The sequence below is a fragment of the Bolinopsis microptera genome, chromosome 5, assembly GCF_026151205.1.
Source record: "Bolinopsis microptera isolate Bmic1 chromosome 5, MBARI_Bmic_1.0, whole genome shotgun sequence".
Classification (NCBI taxonomy): Eukaryota; Metazoa; Ctenophora; class Tentaculata; order Lobata; family Bolinopsidae; genus Bolinopsis; species Bolinopsis microptera.
The window spans coordinates 19744443-19766615 of record NC_087076.1 but is presented as its reverse complement, the minus strand read 5'-3'; the positions used below and the strand labels follow the sequence as shown (position 1 = coordinate 19766615).

General features: G+C 41.2%; 2 protein-coding genes across 17 annotated transcripts in view; one reads left to right on the top strand and one right to left on the bottom strand.

The window, feature by feature from the left end:
* LOC134815693 (tubulin polyglutamylase ttll6-like) overlaps positions 1 to 22173 on the bottom strand; it is a 100540-nt gene that overhangs the window by 26889 nt on the left and 51478 nt on the right. For 11 of the 16 annotated variants that reach the window (XM_063824259.1, XM_063824258.1, XM_063824256.1 and 8 more), the window contains exons 1-6: positions 21379 to 21391; positions 2455 to 2672; positions 1678 to 1770; positions 1408 to 1529; positions 569 to 728; positions 254 to 384 (exon numbers count right to left, since the gene is read on the bottom strand). In XM_063824259.1, coding sequence (XP_063680329.1) covers positions 254 to 384; positions 569 to 728; positions 1408 to 1529; positions 1678 to 1770; positions 2455 to 2595 — 647 coding nt within the window. In that variant the 5' untranslated portion in view covers positions 2596 to 2672; positions 21379 to 21391. Of the gene's footprint in view, positions 1 to 253; positions 385 to 568; positions 729 to 1407; positions 1530 to 1677; positions 1771 to 2454; positions 2673 to 21378; positions 21392 to 22173 lie in introns of those variants that run through there. The other 5 variants (XM_063824262.1, XM_063824269.1, XM_063824270.1 and 2 more) reach the window with 2 other exon arrangements.
* On the top strand, positions 13085 to 21758 carry LOC134815695 (MAP kinase-activated protein kinase 5-like). Its single transcript, XM_063824273.1, has 10 exons — positions 13085 to 13304; positions 13463 to 13538; positions 14392 to 14489; positions 15247 to 15355; positions 18405 to 18590; positions 18899 to 18976; positions 19663 to 19850; positions 20055 to 20178; positions 20297 to 20599; positions 20718 to 21758. Exons 1-10 carry the CDS (start codon positions 13180 to 13182, stop codon positions 20892 to 20894), a joined length of 1464 nt encoding a protein of 487 aa, XP_063680343.1. The 5' UTR covers positions 13085 to 13179; the 3' UTR covers positions 20895 to 21758.

The following is a 22173-nucleotide window of genomic DNA, read 5'->3' as shown; positions in this document are numbered from 1 at the left end:
TAGAGCATACATTTTTAAAAAACCCTAACCTCAGTTATAAATATATTTTGATGCGGTTGAAATTAGCAAGTAGGAGCTCATTATTGTGTTTCCAATTATCAATTATGAATAAGAATATAATTTTACTGACCAATAACGTGATGTTTTGAACCGCTGTCTTTAAAAGCATATTAGTTTTTAGCGAATATACGGTTGCCATGTGTTATTAGTTATATATCATATTTTTTTCTGCAGCAACAATAAAACTACTCACTCAGCAGGTAGGCACCAAGACCTGGGACAAATATTGTACTCTTTTGGGAAGAGCTTCTGCATTCTATTCATGTTTCGAGCTAAGAGATCCTTTCTGCAAATCTCGCTCATTCCCGGGAAATGGTTGATTTTCTGAGGGGTGATAACTTCCTTCAGCACGATTTGTTGTCAAGTAGTCATAGTGATAACTCTGGTATCAATTACTAATACTGTTTACCAATACAAATTATACGTAAAATAAAATGCAACGCACGAACATTAAAACATCATACCACAAAGTAGATTAATTCTAGAACAATCCCAGCGCCCCACTCACCTGATAACGCTTCATGTCCATGACACGCTCAATGCTAACAGAGCAGTCTGTCCAAAACAACACCCAGTCCTCGTTTTCGCCGACCTCCTTGAAGTTGAACCTGCGGGCAACCCGCCTCACCGACTCGTACCGACAGTTCACAGTACATATCCCAATCGCACTGTGGGAGAGAGAGTGAGTGAGTGTGAAGCTCGTCTGCATGTGCTTACTATTGTCTTAGCTTTAAAACAGCTATCCTGGTGTCTTTATCTTGCTAATTTCATGATTAAAATGCATTTCAACGTGACCTGAGCGGCCGCAATACAGTGCTGTATATAAAACGATTGCCGCCTGTGACCTTATCATGGCCTCGGGCACAATGACAATTGAGTCTGATAATATTGATGCTTAAAAGCTATGAGAAAATCACGCGGTGCTGAAATATTGTGTGCTGCGGTCAATTCATTGAAATGTTGCATTAAACAGAAAAGCAGGAAACAAGAAGAATATATTTTCATTGATAAGAGATTGCACACTTTAAAAGTTGAAGATATAACATCCTAAATTGCGACAAGTATTTTGCATATGAATATAACATATTTCTTGATTACTTAAAACTTTTGCTTATGGCTATTCAGCGCAGCTTATCGAAACATTAATGATTGGTATTGAGCATAATATCATAATACGAAATATTTGTTTAATTAAGTTACACATTATGCACACCTATGCATGTCAGATACATAAATACGGCACATCCATGATCCAAGCAATTGACATTAGTAGTATTAGATAATATGAAGAATATTCGTGCTAGTTCTTTACATTTAGAACTGAGTAAGTCTTAAAATAAAACTGACCGTTTCTTTCTTTTCTTTTTCTTTTTCTCAGCTTTAGGTTCTTCTTGGGGTTGCTCCTCTATTTTCTCATCTTCTTTTTCCTCTTCGGATTCAGAATCACCCTCGCCTTCTGGGACCACTAACTGAAATAGAATAACGAAAGTTGAAAGGCATGACTGATTTTTGACAGCAGATTTTAAATAAAACAGGAAGAGAACGATCAAATATTCCCTGCTGAGTGCTGATATGATGATAAACGATAAAAACTTAGAATCGTCGCTATTGGTTTACCTCTTCAATTTGTGGCGTCGGTGCAGTACTACAACTCAAGGGTATTTGCACCACCTGCAGAGATGTGCCCACTAAATCTGCTGTAGAATCCACCTGATAAAAGTTATTTTTGTCAGATGAAAAGTGAAACAGATTAAAACCAGAATCAGAAGCACTGATCATGTGGAAAGAAATGCTAAACAATGGTTCTAACAAGAAATGCGGCCGCTTTTCTTTTGTGGATGGCCGCTCAATTTCCCGATCCGTGATGGCGTATAAATATCATATTCCATACAACCTGGGGACGGCCCAGTCTTTACTGTTTATATAAACATGCAAATATGGCGAAGTGACATGCCGACTGCCGAGCGCCGCCCAGTTAATATAATTATATATTGAATTTGAAAATCGTGTATACTTCTATGTATTATGTTTATGCAACCTGACACGGATCTGTGCAAAATAGGAAATGTAATACTAACTCAAAATAATAATAATATGCTATCAATTAGTGCCTAGTGGGATACGCACATGATGAAATTAATAATGTACTTGGTTGGTTCAGCGCCGCGCGCCAACAATTATACAATTCAGATTATCACGCAAAATAACCTTGCGCAGGTAGTCACGTGGGCGATAACAGTGCTCGCAGGCACGTACCGTACGGTGGTCGCACGCTCGCACAGCTACCATATTAAAAAAACCTCGATCGCTAACCCTTGTCCTTGACTCTTTTGTGCCTTCGGCACCTTTGAGTCATGGATCGGGAAAAAATAACGATGATCTAATTAATATTACCGCAGTTTGAGTAGAGATACAGTCATCATCATCTGATAAATCCAAAGTATTAAAGTTATTACTCAGCTCATGGATTGCCACTTTTAGACCTATGAAACTATCTTTCCTTACTATGGTGTTGGAAACATCAATATCACACATTATCCTCTGACCATAATGCTTGTAATTTGTCAGGGCTCCACCATCAACAAGAATTTTTCTCCAAGTGTTACCTCCCTAAAACATTTCAAATTTCAAAAATTCATACAGTATAGAAAACACAAACGGTCAAACATGCAAATTTACATACAAATTAAAAATTGAACATATAAATCAGGTTTTAAGAGGTTGGCAATGCGTGGACCTACAAAATCCTTTCTTTAATGTTTATTTTCAAATCACACAAAATATCGCAGGCCATTTTGACCATTTCTCTATGCGAAATGCCTGAAAAATCTCTGTTGACCTGGCCTAGGAGGGGAGTACTTTGTGCCCCAAACGCATGATAAGTATATATCATTACAGGGTACCCCTGGTACCGTTCAGAATAACCTACAGCTCTAGCTGCTAGATGAGAATCTCACTAAATGCACTGTGAAGTTGTAAACACTACAATACATTTAGTTTGAAATGCAAACTAATATGGTGACAGAAATCCAAAAAGTGTCTAGGATCAGGTCATGTGACTTGATAACGACAATGTCTAGGAATCTATGGAAATTTCCAGTAATCGTGTGTTGCACTCGGAGGAATCTAAGGAAACAATAAGTTTCTCTATTTCTTTTTACTTATGTACATACCGAAAAACCTTCTCTGTAGCACTATAACTAGATAGTGCTTTTAATATTAATATTCAATTACAGATTAGATATAGATCATTAAGCACAAATGATAGCATATTATATGTAGAAAATAAATAGGAGAAGTTACGAAATTTGAAAAAGAGGTTGAAAGAGACTTATTCTTAGTGGTCGAATCTAGAGACTGCAAATCTTGATAATAATTCTGATCAAACTTTTGACCATGCTTTTGTCCAGTGGTGTAACGTTGCCTGTTGGCGCCCCCGCCGAAAATGCGCCCCCTCCCCTTTTGGCGCCCTTCCCTAAAATTGAACAAATTAGGTGATTTTAGAGGATACGCTAGTAAAATCTCTAAAAAAGTGTGTTTCTAGAGCAAAACGCGCAGTTTTGCTAGTACTCAGTTAAGTTTTTCAAAACTGTCCCACATTCAAACGACTATTTTGCGCCCCCCTAAGATGGCACCCCCCGCACAGCGGGGCCCTTCGTTATGCCACTGCTTTTGTCCTCATCCCAGATGATTTCCCTTGGGCCTTGAGTCAGGGTTGAGGAATAAACGTAGAAGCTACTAGTACCGAAGATGTAGACAAGTAGTAAAGTTCCCAACTGAGCTTAGTGAATTTGTATCCAGGATTCCACACAAATGACAAAAGTTGAGAATTTTGTTGTAACCCTTGGATGAAAACAGTGGCGTAACGAAGGTCCCTGCTGACCCCACTGTGCAGGGGGGCACTATCTTAGGGGGGCGAATTTTTGGGGGCGCCAACAGGCAATGTTACGCCACTGGATGAAAAGGTAGTAATTTTTCTGCTCGTAGTAGTGGATAATTGATAATTGGCCCCACAAGTAGGAAGTAAAATAAGGACCTCTGTTCAAATCAAAATAGATTCAAAATAGTCGGACAACTCAAAATAATAACAAAATCTGATTGGCAGTCACGCTGCACGTGACTGCCCGCACGTGACTGTGCGCGTCCAATGGACGTAATGAAGGAAATTTGTTATGGTTATCGCAGGAGAGATCACGTTTAGAGTGCGTCTCTCTGATTAGCCCACGTCACTGCACACGTGACTGTGCAGAGCCAATAGGGTGCTATATAAGTTGTGTAAGGTGTGTACGCTAGGTGCGTGTAAGGGACATCTAATTTACTATTAAACACAGCTGGCCGGCAGAGAATTGAAAATATAAGGATTTTTTATGGATGAAAATCGAAGCGAAAACCTTGTAACCCTATGTTTTCGAGTACGCTGAACAAGATTAAACTGGTTATAATTATCATTCTCAAGGGCAAATTGCTTTAAAATGTACTTGAATGTCATAGATGCTAATATACGCTTTAACCGGCTTATCGAGTGGCACCAGTCTCTCTCGTCACTATAGTTCTCAGCTTAATTATTATCGGGCTTGTGAAGGAAAGATCTCGAGTTCAGAAGACGAAAACCCTTTTCCCAAATATTTGCTAACATTAACGAATACGTATATTAACCAACATCAAAAAGGACTACCAAAGATTGTATCGGGACTTCTATAGTATAAGCAGTATAAGCGGTATTTCTAGTCCGCAGTTTTATTCATAGAGGTTTTATGATGAACCAATTATTATCATGTGACTGTGTTAGGGCTACTTACAGATTGGTTGACGCTCCTGTTAGTGCACATCACTGCAAACGTGACTGTGAAGAGCCAATGCAGTGCCGTGTGTGTAAAGAGCGTCTATCCTGCATCATACCAACTCCCTAGGGACCACGCTTTCATTACAGAATGGAAACTATGAGAGTAATGGGTGGGTTTGCCGTTTATACAAGAGAAATTCCTGTTCGTTTGTAACAATCTAATAATATAGCAGTTTGACAAAAACCTTTAAGTTAAGTTTTTTATAATTTAGGCGTTCATGTATGATGTATATGTTTGCTTGGATATAAGTGGATACATTTTTGATAATTGAATACCGGTCTTCGTTTGCATCTAATGCTGGAAGTCAGTAGCAAAACATAAGAAAAAAGTCAGGATTATAGGAAAAACTGATTGTATCAACAGGTTGATTAGCCATTACCTTATCAGACCATATTTGGACGGACATTAGATAATAGATGAGCGGTCATGATTATGAACGGACAGTAATATGAACGCTAGAAGGCATTTATGACTATCAAAAATCCGTGAAACCTGGTTTCTTCACGTTCTTGTTGACGATCGAGACTGTCATGTCAATCTCGTCATCAATTCGGAATGCTGGTATGTCTAGACTTGAGTTTTTGTTAGGAGAGGGCTCTTCCTTCTTTGGGGACCTGAACAACTGAAGGGGGTCCTATACTTCGGTACAGGATAGTTCTTAGTTGGGGTCCCCAAACCTCTCTTGCTCCTCTGTTGTCCATGAATAGCGGCTGGAGAGCGAGAATTTGTGTCAAGCAGGCCTAGTTTTTAGCTATAATATTATAATATCCATCTTAGAAAACCGAATTGAGGATTCCCAGCACTCAAATACAGCTAATAAATACTTCGATGTCCCTATGTTCCAAATTTATGGATTCATCTACTGTACACGGCACTGAATTGGCTCTGCACAGTCACGTTTGCAGTGATGTGCGCTAACCTATAACACAGTCATATGATAATAATTAGTTCATCATAAAACCTCTATGAATAAAACCGCGGACTAGAAATACCGTTTATACTCTTATAGAAGTCCCGATACAATCCTTGGTAGTGCTTTTTGATATTGGTTAATATTTCATTCCCGAAAGCCTGCCGTGATCACTCATTCATCCCAAAAGGTCTATACGACTCACCAATCCCCTCACCACCAAACGCTCCACTGAAGTCCTCCACCACGCATCCAATCTTCTCATCACCGAAAGGCTCAACCACTACCGCCTCAAGTACGCACAAAGCAAAATATGAACATACGAGCACAACCTCAGACAGATAGAATCAATCATCACCCCCCAGTACTTCCAAAAACTCACACACCTTAACACCAAAAAGTCCTCATACATCCACAGACGCCACCTCCTCACGCACCAGAAGAAGTTCGCTGCCCTCCTATCAGAATACGATACTCCCTTCCTCTCACCCTACGACACCCTCACTACCTGCTCCCACTTTCCATGGTCCTCTCCTCAAGACATCGCCCACACCCACCCCAAAGAACGATACTAAAGCCAAGACAGTCATCAACCTCTCCGGACAGACTCTTTCCACTGCTGAAACCGACGTACTCTCCCTCGGCCTTAAATTCGTCCCGACACCCACCTCAGATCCCACACCTGAACTAGCTCCACTCATTCAAAACGACACCAAACAGTTCAGCGAAGGAATGGAAGCTTCCGTTACCTATCAGGTTACCCCTGTATTATCCAAATTTGACAAACGACGTGACATGTCACATGACCCGTGACAATTTGACTCCCTAACAACGTACTGCTCTCAAATCATTAAAATCTAAGGAATCTGAATTAAAATTTCTCCCAGCCGATAAGGGCAACGCCACTGTGGTGTTAACCCACGAACAATACATAAATAAAGTTAATGAACACTTGACCTCAGGTAGCTACACCCTTTTGAACAAAGACCCCACACAATCAGTCACCTCCAAACTGCACTAAGTCCTCAAGAAACTTCACAATGACAAAAAAGATCACCACAGAGCAACTCAACAAGATGCGGAACCTTCACCCTAGATGGCCTCAACTCTACGGACAACCTAAGATCCATAAACCTGGCGCACCCATCCGTCCCGTAGTTAGTTTTTACAACACTCCCCTTCAAGCGCTCCACAAAGTCCTTGCCACAGTCCTCAAACCCCTAGCTCAGAATTCCCTACGCCTTAAAGACTCCTCAGACTTCAAGCACCGATTCGACTTCTCCCTCAACCCCTCATACTCCTATCACTCCTCTCTAGACGTTAAGAGCCTCTACACCTCCTGTGACATGTGCCTGGCTCTTAAAACAGTCATCACATCCTACGAACAAAAACCAACTCTCCTCCCCTCCAACCTCACCACCACCACCATAGGATCGCTCATCAACTTTTGCCTCGACAACTCCTACCTAGAATTCAACGGCTCCTTTTACTCTCAAGACGAAGGTGGCACCATGGGCTCCCCCCTCATCGTAGAACTAGCTGAAATACACCTCGCAGAAATAGAATCCTTAGCCCTCTCCTCATGTCCCGACCCTCCTCATACCTACACCCACAATTAGTGCATACCTCAATACACATTACGGCCGGATCAGGATAATGCGATCCTGAGGGCTATAATTATTAAAAGGTGTTCTCACGAGATCTCCGACACATGAATTCTATCGATTCACCATTGAGTATGAATCAGCAATTAAACTACTGAGCTTACATATGCAGAATGATGGATGAGCACATATAATTGCCTGCTTCATAGTTTGTTCACCCAATCTATTCACCCAATGTTATTGTTAGTATCAAAGCTGTGTTAGGACCATTTTCAAAAATATTTCGCCATCTATACTGTCACAATGTAAGTTTTACAATGGTACAACCTTCATAAAAATCTAAAAAAATCGGATAAAATCAACCACACTATGCTGCAAGATAAAAATTTGAAAAGCCAGAGCCCAGAGATAAGCTCTTTGTCAACATAGCGATCACATCATCAAAAAAGTTAACACACAACATCAAATAGTCTGGAACTTTCTGAATGTGACTTTGCAGTGCACGCAGTAACTATTTAGCACTGAGATTATCGCTCCGCGCACGCGAGTTCTTCTCGTACAGTTGCACCTGAGATTTCTCGCGATGCTCGCAAATTACTTGACACCCACCATAGTGAAATGACTGTGGGGGTCGCATTATAGCGCGATGCGTTACTGTGCCGCGCCGCGCACTTAATAAGGCTTCTCCTGGCTAGATCGGCGAGATGCGCTACTGTGCCGCGCCGAGCTGCCATGAATTGACATCGTCAATTAAGGGGTCGCAACGTAATACAAGCATCGCGCTACAACGCGAACGTTTTAATATCAATCAAATGTTTATGTACAATATGTATAATTGACCATTGTTAATGGTCTGGCCCGGCGCGCGCTACTTCGTGGCACTTGCCATCGAGAAGAAAGCTGCGCGCGCTACTTCGAAGAAATTTAGACGAGTAACATCCGTCAATATGTTAAATAAACAATACCAACTAAATGATAATACCATAAAAAGTGTTAAATAACTTTTAGTTTGTGCACAATGTCTAGTTGACTTGAAAACTACGTCTTTATCAAATACCATTATTTGTTATTACAGGCTTTAAAATAATCAATATTTGATTGAGTCTTGATAAATTGTCAAAACTATTTTTGGGTTGGATTAGTTCACGAAATATAGTTGTCTAACCTATATGCGATCTGGAAAGCATCATTAATAGTTGAGCTCTATATAATAATCGTAAGTCTCTTCTTTTAAACCTTTTAAGGGTCCCCTTCAATGCACCTCATCTGCGTCACATCAACAGTTTACAATATAATATAAAGTACAACCTAGTGCATGTGTACCTGAAGTTTTTGAATTTTAAGAGGCAAGATCTTTTGGCATCGCTATTAACCGTCTAAGACCCTTTTACTAAATATTTGTGAGGCATGCACTTGCATATAATAATAATAGACCCAAGGAAGTCCTGCGTCCGCCCCGAAATGTCCCCAATGTAAATAAGAGTAGTTGATAGAAATTGACGGTGTCTGGGTAAGTCATTTGGGTAATTTTCTATAATAATTTTCTAGCAGGCATCTCTATTTTGCAGTCGCTCTGTGTTTAATCAGTACATATGCGACTCTTTTTTCTGTTAACTTGTGACAGTCCTCAACACACCAGCTACGGGGTAACACATTTACTGATCGAGCCCGTCCGGGATTAACTTGAAGCTTCTCCAGTGTAAGGGATGACAATGTCTTAGTAAAATTCGTTTGAGCATGTAGCTCAAATCATTTAATACTTAATTATACGGGCTCAAAGAAGCAGTACTAGCAATTGTGTCCTTTACCCTCCTACATAATGGGGGGGTGACATGTCTCCAATGTCTCCCGCACCTTATCTTTTCGAAAAAGACAAAGACATTGGAGACATTGGAGACATTGGAGACATTGGAGACACAGCTTTTGGAGACATTGGAGACATTTGGGACATTTGGGACATTGGGGACATTAGAGACACAGCTTTTGGAGACATTGGAGACACAGCTTTTGGAGACATTGGAGACATTGGGGACATTTGGGACATTGGGGACATTAGAGACACAGCTTTTGGAGACATTGGAGACACAGCCTCCTCCTCCTCCTCCTCCTCCTCTTCCTCCTCAGTCCTCCTCAGTCGTTCTCCTCCTCCTCCTGAGTCCTCCTCCTCCTGAGTCCTCCTCCTCCTGAGTCCTCCTACTCCTCTTCATCCTTCTCCTCTTCCTCCTCAATCATCAGTCCTCCTCCTCAGTCCTCCTCCTCATCTTTCTCGTCAGTCTTCCTCCTCCTCCTCAGTCCTCCCCAAGTCCCCCTCCTCCTCAGTCCTCCCCCAGTCCCCCCTCCTATTCAGTCCTCATCCTCCTCCTCCTCAGTTCTCCTCAGTCCTCCTCCTTCTCAGTCCTCCTCCTGAGTCCTCTTCCTGAGTCCTCCTCCTGAGTCCTCCTCTTCCTGAGTCCTCCTCCTCCTAGGTCCTCCTCCTTCTCCTCCTCCTCCTCCTCCTCCTCAGTCCTTCTCCTCCTCCTCCTCCTCCTCCTCCTCCCTCTCAGTCATCCTCCTCAGTCATCCTCCTCAGCCATCCTCCTCAGCCGTCCTCCTCAGCCATTCTCATCAGTACTCCTCAGTCCTCCTCCCCAGTCCTCATCCTCCTCCTCAGTCCTCCTCCTCATCCTTCTCCTTAGTCCTCCTCTTCCTCAGTCCTCCCCAGTCCCCCTCCTCCTCCCATTCACTCCTCCTCCTCCTCCTCAGTTTTCCTGAGTCTTCCTCCTGAGTCCTCCTCCTCCTCCTGAGTCCTCCTCCTGAGTCCTCCTCCTGGGTCCTCCTCCTTCTCCTCCTCAGTCCTTCTCCTCCTCCTCCTCAGTCCTCCTCCTCCCTCTCAGTCATCCTCCTCAGCCATCCTCCTCAGTCCTCCTCAGTCCTTCTCCTCCTCCTCAGTCCTCATCCTCATCCTCCTCTTCAGTCCTTCTCCTCCTGGGTCCTCTTCCTCCTCTTCCTCCTCAGTCCTCAGTCCTCCTCCTCATCCTTCTCGTCAGTCCTCCTCCTATTCAGTCCTCCTCCTCCTCCTCCTCAGTTCTCCTCAGTCCTCCTCCTGCTCATTCCTCCTAAGTCCTCCTCCTGAGTCCTCCCCCTCTTCCTCCTGAGTCCTCCTCCTGGTTCATCCTCCTCCTAGTTCCTCCACCTTCTCCTTCTCCTCCTCAGTCATTCTCCTCCTCTTCCTCCTTTGTCATCCTCTTCAGTACTCCTCAGTCCTCCTCCTTCTCAGTCCTCCTCAGTCCTCTTCCTGAGTTCTCCTCCTCCTCAGTCCTCCTTCTGGGTCCTCCTCCTCCTAGGTCCTCCCCCTCCTCCTCCTATTCACTCCTCAGTTTTCCTGAGTCCTTCTCCTGAGTCCTCCTCCTGAGTCCTCCTCCTGGGTCCTCCTCCTCCTAGGTCCTCCTCCTTCTCCTCCTCAGTCCTTCTCCTCCTCCTCCTCAGTCCTCCTCCTCCTCCCTCTCAGTCATCCTCCTCAGCCATCCTCCTCAGTCCTCCTCCTCCTCAGTCCTCATCCTCATCGTCCTCTTCAGTCCTCCTCCTCCTGGGTCCTCTTCCTCCTCTTCATCCTCCTCTTCCTCCTCAGTCCTCAGTCCTCAGTCCTCCTCCTCATCCTTCTCGTCAGTCCTCCTCCTCCTCAGTCCTCCCCAGTCCCCCTCCTCCTCCTATTCAGTCCTCCTCCTCCTCCTCAGTTCTCTTCAGTCCTCCTCCTTCTCATTCCTCCTAAGTCCTCCTCCTGAGTCCTCCCCCTCTTCCTCCTGAGTCCTCCTCCTGGTTCATCCTCCTCCTAGTTCCTCCACCTTCTCCTTCTCCTCCTCAGTCCTTCTCCTCCTCTCCTCCTCAGTCATCCTCTTCAGTACTCCTCAGTCCTCCTCCTTCTCAGTCCTCCTCCTTCTCAGTCCTCCTCAGTCCTCTTCCTGAGTTCTCCTCCTCCTCCTCCTCCTCAGTCCTCCTTCTCGGTCCTCCTCCTCCTAGGTCCTCCCCCTCCTCCTCCTATTCACTCTTTAGTTTTCCTGAGTCCTTCTCCTGAGTCCTCCTCCTGAGTCCACCTCCTGGGTCCTTCTCCTCCTAGGTCCTGATCCTCCTCCTTCTCCTCCTCAGTCCTTCTCCTCCTCCTCCTCAGTCCTCCTCCTCCTCCCTCTCAGTCATCCTCCTCAGCCATCCTCCTCAGTCCTCCTCCTCCTCCTCAGTCCTCATCCTCATCGTCCTCTTCAGTCCTCCTCTTCCTCCTCTTCATCCTCCTCCTCTTCCTCCTCAGTCCTCAGTCCTCAGTCCTCCTCCTCATCCTTCTCGTCAGTCCTCCTCCTCCTCAGTCCTCCCCAGTCCCCCTCCTCCTATTCAGTCCTCCTCCTCCTCCTCAGTTCTCCTCAGTCCTCCTCCTTCTCATTCCTCCTAAGTCCTCCTCCTGAGTCCTCCTCCTCTTCCTCCTGAGTCCTCCTCCTGGTTCATCCTCCTCCTAGTTCCTCCACCTTCTCCTTCTCCTCCTCAGTCCTGCTCCTCCTCCTCCTCCTCCTCAGTCATCCTCTTCAGTACTCCTGAGTCCTCCTCCTTCTCAGTCCTTTTCCTGAGTTCTCCTCCTCCTCCTCCTGAGTCCTCCTTCTGGGTCCTCCTCCTAGGTCCTCCTCCTTCTCCTCCTCAGTCCTACTCCTCCTCCTCAGTCCTTTTCCTCTTCCTCCTCCTCCTCCTCCCTCTCAGTCATCCTCCACAGCCATCCTCCTCAGCCATCCTCCTCAGTACTCCTCAGTCCTCCTCCTTCTCAGTCCTCCTCAGTTCTCTTCCTGAGTCCTCATCCTCCTCCTTCTCCTCCTGAGTCCTCCTCCTGGGTCATCCTCCTCCTAGATCCTCCTCCTTCTCCAATCATACATCTACGTCTCCAGTGTCTCCAATGTCTCCAATGTCTCCAAAAGCTTTGTCTCCAATGTCTCCAATGTCCCCAATGTCTCCAATGTCTCCAATGTCTCCAAAAGCTGTGTCTCCAATGTCTCCAATGTCTCCAGGACATGTCTCTGCACCCTATCTTTTTAAAAAAGACAAAAGACATTGGAGACATTGGAGACATGTCACCCCCCCCCATAATTTGAACATTTTTGTGGCTAACTCATTGAACAACATCTGAATTAAAATGTGTCTAGTATTAAAAGATTCAGTAAGTTATTTTTCATGTACGCTGTTCACTGTAGTTAGTAAATGCAAACCAAACTTTTTCGATCAGCCGCGCACCGAACCAGTGTTGTACTAGGTAAAAATTGTGTATATTTTGTTCATTTTTGAGTGTAAATTAATTTATTAATTTATCACAAATTATTTTATTATAATATAACCACTTATGTGAAATGGTTATTTCGACATTAAATATTTGAACTAAATATGAATTGATTGTGGGTATAAAATAAAATTTGTTTTACTAAAAAAAAATTTGTTTTACTAATTTGAGTAGCTGCCACATCAAACTGATGAATGGGAATAGATTATTTTTTGTGGCACCCTGGGTTAGCTGTGCAAAGGCTATGTTGTGTATCGTTTACATGGCATCTTAGCATAGCACCGATCATTTGGGTGGTAAATTAGTGTGTATTTGTGAGCTTTGATGGCACACAACTTGATTCTATATCTCAATCAAATAATATTTGTTACATATCCAATTTATTGTTCCATTTGACTGATACTTTTGTATCTAAATTTATCTTACCAGAACAATTTCGCCAGTTTTAGTCTATGGTTGAGAGACGTTTAAGGGCTGATGGACGGCAGCCCCTGCACAGGGGAAGATGAGTTAAAGGATGTTGTAGCAACAGACGATATTGTAGACAGTTACACTATCTCATGGGACCAGAAACTTGGCGAGGGTCTTAGTGGATTTGTGAGGTATCTTGTTTTCAATTTATTATTTCTTAATTGGCAGATGAAGGTTTTTGTACATCATACATCCTCGAATATTGAAGGTCAGATAAATGCGTCAATGGTGCTGAATGGGGCTATGCTGTGTACTGTTCTTACTATTTACCTATTACTCCACTTTTCAGACAATGTGTTAACAAGGAGACAGAAGAAGTGTGTGCATTGAAATGCTTACCAGACACTCAAGCGTCCAGACTAGAGGTACATTCTGAATTAGCTGTTAGAATACTGTGTGACAAAGTTGTGCACTGTCGTACCACCTTTACTATCCACCCATTTCACTGCCATTTTGCTATATGAATTATAATTATAAATCAGGAGTATGTTATCATTCAAAATAAAACAACATATGTATGTATGTTTGTTTATAGAACCAGTCACCAATCTCGTATCGGAAATCTCGTATTCAAACTCAGGTCTGAGTGTGAATCCGGGTGGTACCTGTCTTCTTCTTCTTTTAGAGTTCTGTAAAACTGCAGTTACAATTGTGCTAAGGTATTTTTAGTATTTAAGATCGATATCAGATCTATATATCCTTACATGCTTCCAAAATTTTAAATCTCCAACTTTCTGCACATTGTACTGGAATGTTTGGGGAAAAAAAGAAAGAAAAAAAAGGTTTAAAGTTGGGGAAACATAGTATGTAACGTCGATACCAAACCGATTATCGAGCGATGATAACTGAGTAGTTGATTCATGGGTTGCAGAGTCCTGTTCAGTTCTGTCCATATTTCCTCGTGTTATGTTCAAAGTTTTGAAGTGTCATGTTGTCCTCAAATTATTTGTTGTCCTCAAATTATTTATAATTTTGTATAGTTATTTATAAAAATTATTTATCCTCAAAATAACATATTCAAGGGAGATTTTGATTATCTCTAGAGTTTTCGGAGTTATTTAACCACTGTCGATAATCTTTCAACTGTCTGCACTGGAGATAATATGAGTGGAAGTACTAAGTTTGCACATTTGAGCTGTCTGTACTGATGTGATGTAGATTAGCTAATGACAGACACCAGCTTACACTTTCCAACTTTACATCTACTCTCTATTTCAGATATCTCTGCAGCTGCGAGTCAGCGCTTCATCCAATATCGTCAAGATTTTAGATGTCTTTAAAAACACGATTCAGCTGCCGAACAGTGAAGAACCCAAGTAAGTTACTTGGCTTGGTTAGTGTAATAGTCACGTATATGACTTGGCACAAAATTATCAATGTGATGAAATGTTCGTATAATATATTATGTTTTCACTAGCTTCATCATAATGTTTAGTCTTTAGTTTTAACTAGATAAAACACTACAAATTTTCATATTTTTGAGGCCATATTTAAGTAAGATAATTTCAATAATTTCAATAATTTCACTACATCCAACTGTTAAAACATCAATAAACCTGATTACAAATCACAAGTTTACCCATCAAACTATCATAATTCGTTGTAAAAATGTTGGCACCCTGCCAATCTCCCTATCAACACAACTTACACCATTTCAACACGTACAATAACTGTTCACTAGGTGGCCACGTATCACGTGTATGTGATTTGTTGCTGTGATGTGCAGCTCAGTGTGGAGTGGCCACTTTATAATCGAATAAACTAGATCACAATGCACGACATGACCAGTACAAAACTTAATCAAGTTAAATGTTGACATGATATTTGAGATCGCATTGTGACACGTACATCCACATCAAGTCAGCTTTGTCAGCCTTACACAGAGCTTTTTATGCAAGTTATAAATATATATATATAAATTGTGTACACACTCACATAATGGAACTATCTGGATCAAATAACTCACGTGACACACTTGACGTGACGTGACACACGTGACGTGACGTGACACACATGACGTGAGATGTTATGGTGTTGTGTTCGGATTGCATGTAATAGTAATCATTATTACAGGGATATGCTACTGGTTGTCATGGAGAAGATGAGTGGAGGTGAGCTGTTTGACAGGATTTCCAAGAAGAAGAGATTTACGGAGCGGGAAGCATGTTGTGTTACCAAACAGGTTAGTGTCTTTTAAACACATAGTTTGTTTTTTTCTTTGTTTATTTTATTTAACTTTGTTTTATTTTGTGAATGTCTGTTTATTGGTATGTAGGTATGTATGTTTGTTTATGTGATTGTGTATGTCTGTTTATTGGTCTGTATGTTTGTTTGTTTATGTGATTGTGCATGTCTGTTTATTGGTCTGTATGTTTGTTTGTTTATGTGATTGTGTATGTCTGTTTATTGGTCTGTATGTATGTTTGTTTATGTGATTGTGTATGTCTGTTTATTGGTCTGTATGTTTGTTTGTTTATGTGATTGTGTATGTCTGTTTATTGGTCTGTATGTATGTTTGTTTATGTGATTGTGTATGTCTGTTTATTGGTCTGTATGTTTGTTTATTTGTGTGATTGTGTATGTCTGTTTCATTGTGTACAGATGTTTCTCTGTTTTTATTTCTGTTTCTCTGTTTGGTTGTTCTACTTCTTTTCAAAATAAAGAGATTACTCTTATTGTAACAAATTTATCTCACACGCTGTACTGGACAAAATGTCACTTTTGAAGCTGTCAAAGTACAACTGGCAAATGACGAGTAGGACCTGTAACCTGTATGTCACTAGTGACTAGTGACATACTTTTAAACAGGTCACTAGTCAGTACTCACTATATTATATTGTTCTCACTTTTTCATACAAGAATGTACACTTCAATTTCAAGAGTATAGACGAATTATCATATAAACGAATTTGTTATGAGTTAGTGTATGAGTTTCAAAGTACAAACAGAATTTTAACCCCTGGATCTAAAGTTAAATAACAGGAATGTTAAATTTGGCTATTTACGGTCTTCTTTTAGTTAAAATTAGGTTTAAGGCGGCTTGTAAATTATATGATACGTTTATTTTTGCTGTTCAGTCAGACTAGGTTTAAGGATTCCCCATTTCCGACTGTTATCTTTTGAGACGTGATATAATTATTGTAATCCTGTATATTCCAGTCTTATTCCTGTAACAGAGGAGCAGAGGTTGGCGATATTGAGAAATATATTTGGAACATGAGATTCATCACAGGAGAACATATTTACTCATAATATTTTTTAAGTAACTGAATTCAACGTTATCTATGTGACAAATAGCAGAGCTGTAATATTGGTGCATCCTTAATGAATTAAATCCTTGAACAGTATTAAAAATACATATTATCATGTCGCAACTCTTAACTGTCGTGAGTTCGACAAATAAGAGTCAGACATTTATTATAACCAATCTACTGATTGCTCGAACAGTCATGAGCATGTTAATGTATGTTACATTGTCATATCATACAGTCACATGTACAAAATATGTGCAGTACAAATCAGGTGATTCTGTGATGCGGACGTGTTGGTATGTTATTATGTACTTGTACGTAATTATGTTGAATTTGATGTAAAATAAGTCTTGATCTTGTAGATTTCAAGATTACATCAATAAGCTGCACAGTACATGACAGATCTGACAAATGATAAGGTTGATTCCGAATGACTACTCATATTGCATGTAAGAGCCTGTATTTGTACACTCTGTGTGTGGTGTACAGCTGTAATTGTTATTTGTTAGGCTTCTCCCCCTCAAAATAGTGTATATATTGGTATAGTGAGAAGGAGTCTGTTGTATACAGTAGCAGTAATTACAGGTTAACTGAGCGTACATTCAGCGTACATTTGTTGTATACTGCAGAGTTAGGATTAACCCATCTAAACGTTCCACTGGTAGTAGATTTAAGGGTTGTTAAGCATGTTGATAATCGTGGGGGTAAACATTTCGGTGAAAAAGTTTTTAAATGCTGATTTGAATTTGGGTGTTTTATTGGTCAACCAAAAAAGTGTGCAGCGTCCGCTGAATGAACCTTGCATAGTATACACGATCTTCAGTCACCTATAATACTCGTAATGAAGATACGTAACATCATTATACTTGCATGATTTCAGATTATGAGTTACAATATTCAAAATTTAGCGTCCATCCAGGATATATTAGAGATTTATACCTGAGCTGTACATTACACTATCACGTGGTCACACTTCTAACCACGTGATCTCATCTCTCTCTCTCTCTCTCTCTCTGTCTCTCTCTCTCTCTGTCTCTCTCTCTCTCTCTCTCCTCTCTCTCTCTCTCTCTCTCTCCTCTCTCTCTCTCTCTCTCCTCTCTCTCTCTCTCTCTCTCTCTCTCTCTCTCTCTCTCTCTCTCTCTCTCTATCTCTCTCTCTCTCTATCTCTCTCTCTCTCTCTCTCTCTCTCTCTCTCTCTCTCTCTCTCTCTCTCTCTCTCTCTCTCTCTCTCTCTCTCTCTCTCTCTCTCTCCCTCTTTCTCTCTCTCTCTTTCTCTCTCTCTATCTATCTGTCTGTCTGTCTGTCTGTCTGTCTGTCTGTCTGTCTGTCTGTCTGTCTGTCTGTCTGTCTGTCTGTCTGTCTGTCTGTCTGTCTGTCTGTCTGTCTGTCTGTCTGTCTGTCTGTCTGTCTGTCTGTCTGTCTGTCTGTCTGTCTGTCTGTCTGTCTGTCTGTCTGTCTGTCTGTCTGTCTGTCTGTCTGTCTATATAATGAGTTCTTTAAAGTGCTGTCTACAGTAACTGGTACTTAGCAGCAGGTTTACAACCGTGTGTGCGTGTGTGTGGGTGGGTGTGTGATGTTTTAGTGAGCAGTGTTATGTAATATATATAAAGTTATATTAAGTAAGAACGGCGCGCATTGTGGGTCTTCAACAGTGTGCCAAATGTTTAATAACATTATATGCAGCAACAAATAACAATAGATCACCTGTAATATGTAAAACACATTATTATTATATACAGTGTTATATTTTTAGAATAGCTTATTGGCGCAATAGTTGGCACAATAAAGCAATAACACTACACGTTGGTTTCCTGTACAATGTGTTCACATGTAACAATTCCAAATTACAAACACGAACTATTTGTTGTCGGTACCTGAAATGAGGCAGTTTACATTCTGAAATCATTTTCACGCTAATTATAATAAATTCCATCACCCAGTCTATGAAAAACATTTTTAACGTCTACATTCCTTTGGCAGATAGCGCAAGCGTTGCAGCATTGTCACAACAACAGTATAGCCCACCGTGACATTAAACCTGAGAATCTGCTGCTCAAAGATCACGGCCCTGACATGATTGTTAAACTGACCGATTTCGGGTTTGCAAAGATTGACCACGGTAATCTGACCACGCCCCATTTTACGCCTTACTACGTCTCACCGCAGGTAATTGATTGGATAATTGGATAATTAATTGGAAAGTTTGATGGTTACTGTTTGTGTTATTTCTGAGACGTCATTTGAATGTCGACATTTAAGTTATTACATTTAACTGGAAAATGGTGTTGTAATGACATGTGACCGGTGCCGCTAATAGACTTGTATAATTGTCTTAATCCTGATGGTACGTTGAATGTTGATGGAATGTTGATACTGTAGAGCTGTAGGATGTGGTAATTATAATACCACAAACAACTTGCTCAGCATTCTGCACTTCAATTATCTATGTTGTTTTTAATTTTTAATTTCCTCAGATCCTAGAGGCGTCAAAGTTCCAGAAAGCGGTAAAAGCCGGCCGAGTCCCTGAGGGCTGCACATATACATATGATAAAGTAAGTTATAATAGTTCCACTTCAAGATACGCTGCCCAGACTTAAGACTATATGACGTGGTCGAAATAGGATTATTCAGAAAAATTGAGTGACTTGAATATTCTTATTCTCATGGCAGGTTCCAAACTGTGGGAAATTTACCGTAATTGCTCCAATTTGCTTAGCTGTGCAATCATGCAAGTTCAATTATCGTTGATAATAAGTAACCCTTCGATCATAACTAAATTGCGAATTCGAAACAAGAATGTGGAAGTCGCAATTCTAAGAAGGTCTACATTTAGTTGTAAGCACTTTAATTTCACTAAATCTTTGTGAAAAGTTGAGCTGCGCGGCGGGCCAGTCATTCGCGCGCAGCGCACACGTGATTTTAAAACAACAAATTTTAGTCAAATTTGTCTAAAAATAGAGTTCTTGCGAATAAAGCTACACATTCAATTTCTTTTATCCAATTCTCTCAAGTAAGGGTGGTCTGTGTGTAGTAAACAATGTGGGATACGCAAAATGTGGTCTTACACGCATCCTAATTCGATGCTTGCTGTTGAAGAATCACTGCAACCGATGACCAGTTGTTGGATAAATAGTTCGCGGAGTCCTGGACAACGTACAAAAATGTTAATGACAGACCATAATTTGGCGTATTATCAAAATATTTGTTGAACATTTGTACAAAATATATAATTCCTCAGAGCTGTGACATGTGGAGTTTGGGGGTTATTCTCTACATCATGCTATGCGGCTATCCTCCATTCTACTCTGAAGTTCCCAGTCAGCTCTTTTCTCGGTCCATGGAACAGAAAATATTGCGAGGAGAATACGATTTCCCGGCCAGGGAATGGGGAAGGGTTTCCCACGAAGCTAAGACTATCGTCGTTAGGTTCGTCAATCATTTCCTAAAGTACGCCTTTATTCTTTAAATAATTATGGTCACTGTAGTCGAGTAATCTACAATTTTCCTCATCCCTAATGAACTGTGTGCCCTCTCTCTCTTTTTTTCTCTGAACCAAGAAAATCTGTGACTAATTCTTAACTAGTTTAATTGATTCTATTATCATTAATATTTATGTGCCATATTCCACAGACTGTTGAACGTAGACTCTGATCGTAGAATGACAGTTGACGAACTGCTGAACTCAGCATGGCTCAATGTCGTTGAACCTAACGACAATATAGACCTACACGACAGTGGTATTATGAGGAATCCGGTAAATGTTTGAACTTATTGTCGTTAAAGACAGTGCGTTATTACTTGTCGGTCAAGCTAGCTAGCCTCCAAATGACAAATCAACTGCCCACTCCCTAACACTAAACTCTACCTTGCAGGACAAGTTGGACAAGTTCAAAGCAGGGCACGCAGCAACACTGCACGATCTACGTGTACCAGAGAAGAATGCCGAGCTTCGATCTCGATCATTTCTCTGCAATTCTACCTTTGTTGACAAAAGACGGCTCAGCACCCCGACCACTGCCTCTCCTAAGTGGGGCTATCAACGTGTGTCGCCCCCTCCCGGCAGCAGCTGTACGGAGGCAAAGAGAGAAGATGTGTTCTTAAGACAGCTGAGGGATATTGTGGGACATCTCCTCATGCCCCAGAAACAGAACCACGAGGAGGAGCTCTGTGTCATGGTGAGAAATGAAATTGTTGCTGATCGTTGGTTATTTATACAATTTAAAAGGGCTGTTTGAATGAACACTTTGAAATAAAAATAACTGCGTGTGATATTAATATCAAAATTTGTCTCAGGTTCAAAACGCGTTAAAAGAGCAACCTGAGGGTTCCACCCTTCCCCGAGTAATAGAACGGGAGACCTGGAATAACGAAAAGTTCGGCGCGGGTCTGGATCATCTCAGGCTGGCCAAATCCGTCAGCGATATCATTCAAAACATCCAACGGAACAAACGCAAGGGTAGCCCTCACTGACGACTGGCCCTGTGCTAGGGATTCGAGAATAATTAAACAAAAATCACGACAAGGATAATTGTTTATGATTATAATCAACTGATGATTATACTATCCGAAAAAAGAATTTCTCAAAACAAATGAGGAGAGATTTGTTTTATTAATTTCAGTCCTTGTTTAAGGAGTTCATTGGAGTCCGCGAAGTGTTTGCATAATTTGAGTACACAGTTTGAAATGTTTAATTTAATTGTACATAGATCTATTACTAGTAGGAACTAGGAGTTGCTGTCATTGGTCATATGGCTGCACTGCTACATGACAGCACTCATCTCGTGAAATGTGGATATACAGTTTATTAGTGTGAATTTTGATCCGGTTCTTTATGGTAGTCAAATATTAATGCTTTTCAAACAAAGTTACAACGAGTTCTTCATGTAGTGCATCCTGGGTTTGGACAGGATATGCCCGTTTAAAATATTTCCATCACGTAACATTACATAATTCTCAATAAATGTAATAGATTTATAGTGATGTAATTAGTTTAAAACTAATTATATGATTTCAATTAATTCAACACGATTTTATGGGAAGGCTTAGCTTTATTTAAAATGAAAATTTAAAATGTCATGTTCAGGGATAGAGTTGTATTGTGTTTGATCCTGGAGAACCATCCGTTAAATTACTTTCACATACAATTACAAATCAATTGTTTGCTATTTGTTATAACTATCCATGGTATATACAGATAAGGGAAGATAGTTTTGACTTTTGTTAAGTGTTTCTTACTGATATTGATACGCTGATGTTGGGTTATATTTATAAGTAGTCTCATGTGTATTACATGTTAATATTATCACCTCAGTTTTAGCTGTAGTTCTTCAATAACGAATTTTATTGTGTATAACTGATAACAAACAAGTGTTTAGGCTCCTGCGACATAGATGAAATCAACATTAACTGGGAGATGTTCTGTCCTAAAAAGGGACTTCAATTTCCAATAGGGTTGTCCACATATTACGCAATCAGCCGAGGGGGGGGGGGGGGGGGGGGAGGGGCTGTAATTCAAAAGCAAATTTGGCAAGAAGTGGTGCTCACGGTCTCACTTAACGTCACTTATCGCTCAGTTAAGAGCGACCAAGGTCTACGACAGACAGCCTGCAGGCATATGATCCGAATACGAAATATCCTTGTGTTCGGCATTCATTAGCCCTAATTGGTTACTTCTTATACAGTTGACTGACGCCGAGTAGGGTGTTTTGGCCGTTCTAACTTAAGAATTTTAAGAATTAAAGCAGCCGTA

Coding starts and splice junctions, on each gene's coding strand:
- LOC134815695 (XM_063824273.1), top strand. CDS start 13,180: ATGGACGGCAGCCCCTGCACAGGGGAAGATGAGTTAAAGGATGTTGTA. Junction 13,539..14,391: donor CTCAAGCGTCCAGACTAGAG/GTACATTCTGAA, acceptor TCTCTATTTCAG/ATATCTCTGCAGCTGCGAGT. Junction 18,977..19,662: donor GCACATATACATATGATAAA/GTAAGTTATAAT, acceptor ATAATTCCTCAG/AGCTGTGACATGTGGAGTTT.